The sequence below is a fragment of the Lasioglossum baleicum genome, chromosome 5 (assembly GCF_051020765.1).
Source record: "Lasioglossum baleicum chromosome 5, iyLasBale1, whole genome shotgun sequence".
Taxonomy (NCBI): Eukaryota; Metazoa; Arthropoda; class Insecta; order Hymenoptera; family Halictidae; genus Lasioglossum; species Lasioglossum baleicum.
This window is the reverse complement of record NC_134933.1, coordinates 15493283-15502958: the sequence shown is the minus strand read 5'-3', so window position 1 is coordinate 15502958 and position 9676 is coordinate 15493283. Positions and strand designations below refer to the sequence as shown.

Here is a 9676-nt window from a genome sequence, read left to right as displayed (position 1 = left end):
AATAGATATAGACATATAGACATATAGATCGAAATAGGATCGAAACTATTGATGCCACAGTGACTAAAGCAGGGTCTGCTATGCACAGCTATGCAGCATCTGGCAGCATCAACGAGGAATCCAGCAGTAGTCCTGGGACAAGATGTTTCTTTCCAATTGAAAATAAACGATTCAAATTTACCGCCGCTATATTTCCCTTGCTCATCGCTTTTCTTTCTGTCGAAGATGTGCGCACTATTGAGTGCGCAATAGGATGGCGGAGATATAAATACACAGTTACGGAGGATATTTTGAGTATATATAAGACGGTAAGGAGCGTTTACTGTGTTTCATTTGCATACGACTCGGCACAACGCAACATATATAACAATTTTCAAGCAAACAGATGATCGTGTAAATTCTATTACAGTAAAAGAGCTTGATAAATATATTCATTGTAAAATAATAAATAATTAAACTCACGATCTTATTTACATATTTTTTTCATTCTTGTCTTAATAAATGTCCGTGATTTCAAGATAAGTATAGTTTTGAAAGTCGTTAAATATTGATTGATGCAAATCAGTCATTACTTCATTAAATACTTCAATTGGTATTTTATAGAAAGTTTTATCAGAAGTATCGGAACCATATATAATTTTTTTTCAAAGCTGAAACAAAGGATTCGTATCTTATACGGTGGGCATTAAAATTATGAACAAAAGATAACATTCGTCGCATAATTTCAAATCGGTGGTACATTAATTAAAATTTACATGATCATCATCACTTGAATTAGCTTGCATAAAGCGTACGTCATTCATCTTTTGTATATGATTGGAGAATAGTTATAACGATTTAAAGGTTTCACCAATCGGAATTTTTCGCGTGTATCTGGTCGAGAAGTGAGAACGTCTTTCTTGATTTCGGCCGTTATAGTTATACGAACGATTGTTTGATGTCGCAAAGGGAAATATATAAACACTATAGGTAGATAGTTCAATGTTCGTTTCAAGCTAGCGCGAGGTTTAAGACGTCAATGGCTTGCATTCGTTGTGCATGTCGCTTGGAACGATTGGTGAAGTAACGAAGCAGTTCTCGTGATTCGCATATTTGCTCAAATTTGACAGTGAACGTGGACACAATGGCTGGAACACGAGACGAAATTTTGGCTGATTTTCAGGTGATCCATTCAAGTCTCGATTTTGCGTTAACTTTTAAATACAAATAAAGTTTGAGGTTATGATATATGGAGTAATGACATTGACAATAGTTGAAATCGACGGATATCAACGATGAGATACTTTCTCTGTTTTGTTTGGCAATCTGCTGGAGTTTTCCATGATATTTTAGAATATCCGAAAAAATATTGATAATATTTTTTTGCTAATTCATATCGAGTATTTTTCATCGTTTCTTTTCCGTCTGCGAAAATCTTTGTCTCTTTGTCTGTACACAATTGCGACTGTGAGTTCTTTGAATCTTTGTTTAAAAGAGTTGTAATGTGTCGTTTATGTAAAACAAAGTACGAAAGAGTTTCATATGTCCTACATCCGCCTTTAAACTTGATTTCATTTTGTTAGCATATTTATTTAAAACAGTAACAATTATTTATATTATTTTAGGCTTGCACTGGAATCGACGATGTCGGACATGCCATTAAATATTTAGAGGAATCAAGTTGGGATTTATTGGTAAATACATATATAAACTTATTTCTATAACCAGTGCAATGTAACATAATATTTTACAACATTATGTAGGCAGCAGTAAATCAAGCCATGCCTAGCGGTACGCAACAATTACCCTCTGAAATGAGTCCCGATATAGAAATGATAGAGGAAATCGAAAGAATGCCACATTCATCTTCTTCGTCGTCGTCGCAAACTGTTAATGATACAAAGAATAGCGTGAAAGTGGATGTTATAGAAAATTCAAAACCTGGGACAAGTAAATATAAAAATTATGCAAGAGCAAGAACACTCACATTCTGTGTTAATTACCTTAGTCGTGTTTATATAATAAATATATCCGAGTCTTCGTCTGTGAGTAAGTAATCGCTACACTTTCTTTGATATTTTTGGTTAATACTAGTTGGTATTAGTTTTTAATTGGAACATGTTATCTCTAGAGGATCTAAGGCAGCTTATATGGGAGCAGACAAATGTTCCACGTTGCCAGCAACGTCTGCGTGGATGGAAAAAATCACCTGACTCGCTTTCAACGCCATTACACACATTAGACTTGCCAAAAGAGAATACCTTGTACATGTTTACTTCGCCAGATTTTATGACCGACGAGTAAGCACGTTTAAAAATAAGAAATAGTTTTCCAGCGTGAATGGCAATTTTAGTGCGTTTATTATATTTTTAGCGACAAATCGAAATGCACGGAGCGTATGACTCAAACATACACCTTGAATATCAGAGACGAAACACACAAGAAAACATACAATTTAAAGTTTAGTGGCTCGAGCACAGTCTTGGATGTAAAGTCCGGTATCGATGCATTGATAAATGTTCCTATTCGAAATCAACAATGGAAAGGCTGGCCAAGTACAGTGAAAAATGATAGCATAATGCTAGCACAAACTGGAATCTCTTATCCAGAGCATGATCTTTTCGTTACCGAGCTACCATCGAAAGAGGAGAAAAAGGTACTTTCTGATATGAATAAATAATCTATAAATTATGTAATATGTATAAATAATATTTTGTACGGTCTTAGGAAGTTATAGACTTGGTTGAAAGCGATAGTTCTTTAGAGGAAGCATACGACGTAGAGGATTCGTTCAACGTTGACGATGATATTTTCATAGATATTAAAACCACTACTAAAATACAACGTCTTAGTAAGTATATTTTCTAGCCCGTTCGCTGTGTGAATAAATTCATAAAATTAAATCGTGTTTCGTACAGTGCCAGATAATGTTATGGACGAGACCGTGGGAACGTTGCATTTTGCCGAACAATTCGAGAAACGATACGGACAAGCGCATCCAGAATTTTTTACCGGCAAATTTAAGGACGCTGTTAAAGAATCATGTTTAAAGCCTGCAAAAGAGGTTTGTAGTAAATCGAATCGATAGTTACGTTGAATCATATCTTGTGTGAAATATAAACTCGATTTATTTCAGAGAAAATTGTTAGCTGTTTATTTACATCACGATAACAGTATACTAGCGAACGTATTTTGCGCACAATTATTAGGCTTCGAAACAGTACTGCAAGTATTGTCCGCAAATTTCATTGTATGGGGCTGGGATATCACTTCCGAGTTTAATAAGCAGAGGTACATATATTGTTTTAAGAATAACTATTTCCGTTTAAAAAGATAATGCTTTTCTCAGTAATTAGTTATTTTTGAATCTCAGGTTTATTTTATCAGTAAACGAGACGCTAGGATCAGTTGCAGCATTAGCTATGAAGAATATAGACGTTGATACATTACCCGTTCTTGTAATTATAATGAGAATCAGGTCGAACACGGAAATATTCACGACAGTCCATGGCAATGTGGGGGTCAGTGATCTGCTGACCAACTTAATTCATGCTGTAGATGTATTTCAGGTGAACGGAAATGCTCTTATACATATGTACGAGCAATTGGATAAATCCGTGTCACATTTTAATTACTTGGATTTTTTAATTAATAGGAATACAGGCGCGCTGATATCGATGTCGAAGAAGAGAGACAAGCTAGAGAAAGAGTCAAGCAAGAACAAGACAGAGCTTATCAAGAAAGTTTAGCTGCGGATAGGTAAATAAATAATTAACTAATTGCGATAAAAAAGGTAAACGATATGTTTGAAATAAAATGTTTTATCACTGTGTAGAGCAAAGGAGAAAGCGAAAGAGCAGAAGAAAATGGAAGAAGAATTGGAAAAGAGACGAAAAGAGGAAGCAGAAAATGAAAAGTTGGTCGAAGAAGCAAGGAAAGAAGCTCATAGGCGAGCCCTAGAAGACAATCTCCCTCCTGAACCACAACAAGCGGTAGGAGACGGTGTACTGAAAGTTAAAGTGTGGCTGCCAGCTGGGAAATATCTGGAGCGCAGATTTCAGTCGGACACACCGCTCCAAACCCTTCTTAATTTTCTCATCGTGGAGGGCTATCCTACGGAAGAGTACAAGGTCCTATGTAGTTGGCCTCGAAGGGATGTAAGTAGATAATGTAAGCATTTGAGTTCTCATTATATAGATGTTTCTTCGCGGCCTTTCTTTTTCTACCGCGTTCATTTATAGCCAAAGAATTTGCATTCATGTTTTCACAAGAAATTTGAGCATAAGTTTTTGAGATCGACACATGATCAAATTTCTGTATTTTTTTCTAGTTGACGTCCATGGATTCGCAACTTACTCTCATGGACCTAAAATTCTGTCCTCAAGAAACGGTAATTCTAGAAGAACGATAAGTATAAGTAATTTGTTGTAATTAAATTAAAATGTAGAAACTAAGCATTGCAATATTCTGAAAGTGTTATTTATTCAAAACTTTACAAGTTTCGAATAGTTGTCAGTTAATATGAGTTCTGTTTATTATACAATATGATTAATTTTTATGTTATATCTTTCCGTACTATTAATTCGTACGACGAATGTGGTTTTTTTTATATACTATATGCATATATATGTATTTATATATGTATATAAAATGAAAAAAGAAAAGGGAGAAGTCTTTTCCATGCATGTGCATTGTATATTTTAAATTACTAGAAATAAATTACTTCTGAAAACCTCAAACAAAAGTTGTCTTTTGTTTGTCGTTATTATGTTACTAAGTATCTTAAAGTGTGAGTCGGGAAAGAACTTGATTTGTAAAAGATATATAAATAGAACTCGTAATAAAAAAAACTATATTTTAAATAATAGCACATCGTTTTAAGAATTTTTATTATAAATACAAAGATGAGGCGAAGACAATATCACGTTTTATAAGTTTAATTGCTTCGCTAAATTTATTCTCTAAGTCCGTATTTCCAATATTTTTTGCTGCTTGACACAATTGCCTAAGAACTTCCTCTAAACGCCGCATACATCGTATAATTGAACCTATACAAATTAACGGAATCAAAGTTAAGTTAGTTGGGAAGAAAATCAATATAAAGATGCAAATCTCAAACGAAGCATACGATAGACCTTACGGAAGTTTGCCATGTGTCTAAAGTACTAATAAAAATATGTATGATTTTGCATTTTAAACGATTAAAAATCAGTAGATAATAACTACGATACAAAAACACATTGGATACTGTCTATCCTATATTTCGTTTATAATATAATAATAAAAAAAAAATAAAAATCTGCAATATACCTTCAAATATATCTGTCATTTTACAAATTTGTAAAAACGTTGCCCCTTTACTCCAAGCATATACCACATCCATGAGATAGGGTTTGAACCTTTCCACGTACTTGTCTTCGTCTAACTCTAAATTAGCTTCTGTAGATACTTTTGCTATTCTTCGAGCCAAATCTTGCATTTGTCGAAGCGGACCACTTAATTCCTCGGTAGACTTCGGCATTTCGTTCGACTTCTCGTCACAAACGAAACAACTGATCAACGCTATCATTTGTGGTACGCTCAACGAATTAAACAATCCATTAAAGATCATCTCGGTCATTAACAATTCATCAGCCCCGTTCAGTTCGCAAGCCACTCTACCCTTTAATTCTATAACATCGGATGCTGTACAATAGGCCAACCTTCTTAATACCCTCTTTCTACATTTCAATTCGTCCATTTGAAGTATCGACTTGGCTTTTTTCAATTCCGACTTGGCTTGCTTCAACTGAACACCCAAATTCTCTTTGTTTAAGAATTGTTCGTATAATCTATTTACATTTGGATCCTATGTTTACGTAAAATAAAAATGTATTTAATATGTACGGTGGTTGAAACATTAAAGACTAGAGTTGACAGATACTTTACCTTGTGCAGGGGATGCGAATACAGTCTCTCTTCAAGTAGCTCGATTTTTTTAACGATATCTTTAAATGCCTCGTCTTCTATACGCATATCTGTAGTGGGATTCAAGAGTGGTAGTCCGTCGGGAAATCTTTTCTTCACTTCTTGTATCGTCTTTAATACACTCTTTCTGTTGTCCGACGGTCTTAAATCTTTTGGATAATACAGCCGGAGAGAACTTATTTGAGAAATTAACGTGTGTAGTACAGGTACCACTTCCACTTCACCCTCCTGGCCTTCGTGGCAGGGTACTGGACACCCTTCGCTGGACTCTTTAGAAATGTGCAGTAAAATATCAATAATAATGACCGTGCTCTCCTTTCCCGTTGGATTCTTTGGGTTTTTCTTTTTGAAATTCACTATAATACCCCAATCAAACATTTCATTCTCATTCTTTACCTAGAATATTACGAATATTTTAGAAGACATGGCTCTTGTATGTGTAAGTAATACAGATAAAATGTGTATATATATATAAACGCATACTTTCACTAGCCTTCCAGGCTGCAGGAAGGGTAGCAAGTACTCGGGCTTTGTCAAGTAAGATCGGAATTCGGTAGTAAGACGATCGAGTTGTTCACGTATGTCATGATAAGATGATATCTGATTATATTTATCGATATCCACTGCGTTATATGCCGCTTGTAATTCCTTTACCTCTGTAATCATTTGTAAAAATAATCATTTTATACCAAATTGTAATATGTAATTGAGGAAATAAATGATCTACTTACTATTGTACAAGTCGGGGATAGAGGCTTGATTTTGAAACTGATAAAAGCTCCTCTCGAGCATATATTCCGGATTAATTTCTTCAACTCGTAAAAGATTCAGAACCATGTTGTAAGTTAAATGGAACGCAGAGTTGATGGGATCCGCTTTTCCTTGTACAATCGCTTTGCCGATAACAGGGCTAACTTGTTCGTCAATCATCAGTATTACTATGCCTTTCTCGTCCAATCCTCTTCTACCAGCTCGACCGGACATTTGTATGTACTCTCCGGAAGTGATCCAACGGAAATCTTTACCGTCGAATTTTCGCGACGCGGTGAACAACACTGTTCGCGCTGGCATGTTCAAACCCATCGCGAACGTTTCTGTCGCGAAAAGCGCCTTTATCAGACCTTCACCGAACAGTATCTCCACAGTTTCTTTCAGTATAGGTAAAAGTCCACCGTGATGAATTCCTATTCCACGCCTCAACAGTGGCAAAACATTTTCAACCTGCGGTAAACGTCTGTCCTCCTCGTTCAGTACATCCATGGCGTTGTTGAACACCTCGTTCACCAGCTTTTTTTCTTCCAATGTGTTCAAATCCAATTTAGCCATTTGCATCGCGTAAATCTCGCAATCTTTCTTCGAAAAACTGAAGATAATTACAGGCGCGAAATTCCTTTCCATAATCATTTTGACCATTTTGAAAATATTTGTCTCTCCAGCGTTCGTACGTCGCATACCCCCTTTACGGCCTTTCGTGTCCCCTTTAGCCGCGTCGCTGTGTTGCAAACACGCCATCGCTCTGTTAAAGTTGTCTTCTTTAAATTGTCCGGTCTCGTCTACTACCTGTATATACATTTATTTATTAACAACTGTGTTTCGATTAATCATTCGTATCGATACAGTTTTACAAACCAAATGAATCCCATCACCGCCAACGGGGAATATGTAATGTTGTAACGGAGTTGGTCTGTAGTCCGTATAAACAACATGACAAGGCTGTTTATGTAAATGCGCGACCCACTCGACAAACTGTCGCGCATTCGGTATAGTAGCAGAAAGAAAAACGTAATGTACATTGTCTGGTAACAATATTAATGTTTCTTCCCATACAACACCCCTTTCTTTGTCACGCATGTAGTGAATCTCGTCAAAGATTACCCATCCAACTTCTCGCATTACCTACGATATTAAACCTATTATTAACAATGTAACGATTCCTGCGTGTTTAACTTATTTATCCTATTCATAAATGCAACTAGCGAATAAAGTGTACAATTAGAACTTTTATAGAAAGAGTATTGAAAAAACCTCTGATCCTCGGTAAAGCATATTTCTTAAAATTTCTGTGGTCATAATTAAGACACTGGCTGTTGGATTGATAGTAACATCTCCGGTCAGCAAACCAACATCTTTGAATTCTTCGAAGAACTCCCTATACTTTTGATTACTCAGCGCTTTTATAGGGGTAGTATAGATTACTCTTTGTTTGTCTTTTAACGAGCATGCTATAGCGTATCTGTAAAACGAATAGTTTGTAACAGGTTTCCTTAGAGACTCGTACATTTCTAGTACAATAAAACATACTCGGCAACAACAGTTTTGCCAGCCGACGTGTGAGCAGATACCAAAACAGACTGATTGTTTTCTATACACAATATTGCTTCCTTCTGAAAGGGATCCAACACGAATTTATATTCTTTGGCTGGTTTTCCTGGTTTGTTCTCCAATGGTACATATTCGTAATCCGGTGGAACTGCAACTTCGTGCGTGCAGGACTCGATCGTTTCTATAGTATGGATTTTGATGCGTGGAGCTAATTCTTCTATGCTATACACAACAAAACAACCAATTTACAAGGTGTATATTGTACATCGTCGTTTGTTGTAACTTACTTTAAATCATCTAAGACACAGTCCGATTTTAATTTCTTTGCAATTTCAGCATAATTTTTGTCGGTGGGATCGAGTTCCCGTTTCCCACTGCTTTCCCCCGTTTTTCTGCGTATCAATTTGAAAAATTAGAAAACACATTGCAAAGTCAATTACAAGGTTATGTCGCATAGAGGTTAGGAATACAATTTACGTTTCATTCAACGATGCCGTCGAGTCATTCTGTATTGCTGGCGGTGGAATTATTTCCACATCTTCCGTTTCTTCAAAAACGTCGAACAAATCGGCTGTAAAATTAGCCATTCTAAAATAGGACGTTTATTTACAAATTAATTTATATAAGCAATTTCACGCTGTCCTCACGCGCGCACGCAGATTGTATTTATTCCCCCCTATTATTTTGTATCGATAATCGAATCATCGAGTCGATACGTATCGAATATACATCGATTGCATATATTCGATTAAATATTCAAATTTAAAATTTCAGTACATATCTACAATCTCATAATGAGGATACATAATACATTAATGATGAAAGTGAGTTAAATATATCCAAATCGGAATCAAATTCTTTCTCATTGTTTCTTAATTGTTGCGTTTTGTTTACTGATGTTCATTATTATTTTAAAATGTATTCAAATTACGAATATGCTTCTGGCATTGTAAAGCCGTCATTAATCTCTGACTAATTTGTAATGCAACCTATTGATTTAGAATTTTATATCTTTTATGAATTCTTATAAGAAGTCATAATAAAATATAACGATAAATTGTCTAGATTGGCGAGCATATAAAATCGCCGACACAAACGTTAACACTAAACCTACCAACACCGGACAAATGACCGGTTCCAGATTTTTTATTTCACAATTATTGAGATTATAAAGCTGCTTTCGTGGTAAATGATTACACTAATATATTTAGCAGCGCAGATATTATAATATGAACCGTACAAAGTTCAAAGAAATTTAATCTTGTTATTTTTATAAGGCAACACGTACCGACTACTGTTAAAGCTCGGTAGGTTTAGTGTTAAAAAGCTTTGACAACAGATTTGCGAGCCATTCAAGAAAAACAGTATCATGGGGCAGATATATAGTAGATGCGTGTGTATGTACTAG

General features: G+C 35.5%; 2 protein-coding genes across 3 annotated transcripts; one reads left to right on the top strand and one right to left on the bottom strand.

Moving 5' to 3' along the window:
* Positions 1-572: 572 nt before the first annotated feature.
* On the top strand, positions 573-5296 carry Casp (Fas associated factor casp). Of its 2 annotated transcripts, none has more exons than XM_076424039.1 (12): positions 573-1162; positions 1605-1673; positions 1743-2028; positions 2111-2279; positions 2353-2635; positions 2707-2830; positions 2898-3043; positions 3116-3270; positions 3353-3548; positions 3635-3738; positions 3815-4149; positions 4310-5296. In XM_076424039.1, exons 1-11 carry the CDS (start codon positions 1124-1126, stop codon positions 4146-4148), a joined length of 1905 nt encoding a protein of 634 aa, XP_076280154.1. In that variant the 5' UTR covers positions 573-1123; the 3' UTR covers position 4149; positions 4310-5296. The 2 variants fall into 2 exon arrangements, with proteins under 2 accessions (XP_076280154.1, XP_076280153.1); XM_076424038.1 differs by having other exon boundaries at positions 575-1162; positions 3815-4136.
* Positions 4852-8951, bottom strand: Mtr4 (exosome RNA helicase Mtr4). The gene is made up of 10 exons (XM_076424005.1): positions 8746-8951; positions 8556-8660; positions 8248-8490; positions 7972-8179; positions 7576-7842; positions 6678-7506; positions 6430-6602; positions 5908-6342; positions 5290-5827; positions 4852-5027 (listed from the first exon to the last, which is right to left on the bottom strand). Exons 1-10 carry the CDS (start codon positions 8853-8855, stop codon positions 4870-4872), a joined length of 3066 nt encoding a protein of 1021 aa, XP_076280120.1. The 5' UTR covers positions 8856-8951; the 3' UTR covers positions 4852-4869.
* Positions 8952-9676: the final 725 nt, after the last annotated feature.

Bases quoted from the DNA above. Each gene is read 5' to 3' on its own strand.
- Casp (XM_076424038.1), top strand. From the start codon at position 1,124: ATGGCTGGAACACGAGACGAAATTTTGGCTGATTTTCAG. The intron at 1,674-1,742 runs GTAAATACATAT...AACATTATGTAG, and splicing joins AATCAAGTTGGGATTTATTG to GCAGCAGTAAATCAAGCCAT. The intron at 2,831-2,897 runs GTAAGTATATTT...TGTTTCGTACAG, and splicing joins TACTAAAATACAACGTCTTA to TGCCAGATAATGTTATGGAC.
- Mtr4 (XM_076424005.1), bottom strand. From the start codon at position 8,855: ATGGCTAATTTTACAGCCGATTTGTTCGACGTTTTTGAAGAAACGGAA. The intron at 8,491-8,555 runs GTAAGTTACAAC...TGTTGTGTATAG, and splicing joins TGTGTCTTAGATGATTTAAA to CATAGAAGAATTAGCTCCAC. The intron at 6,603-6,677 runs GTAAGTAGATCA...AAATGATTACAG, and splicing joins TATCCCCGACTTGTACAATA to AGGTAAAGGAATTACAAGCG.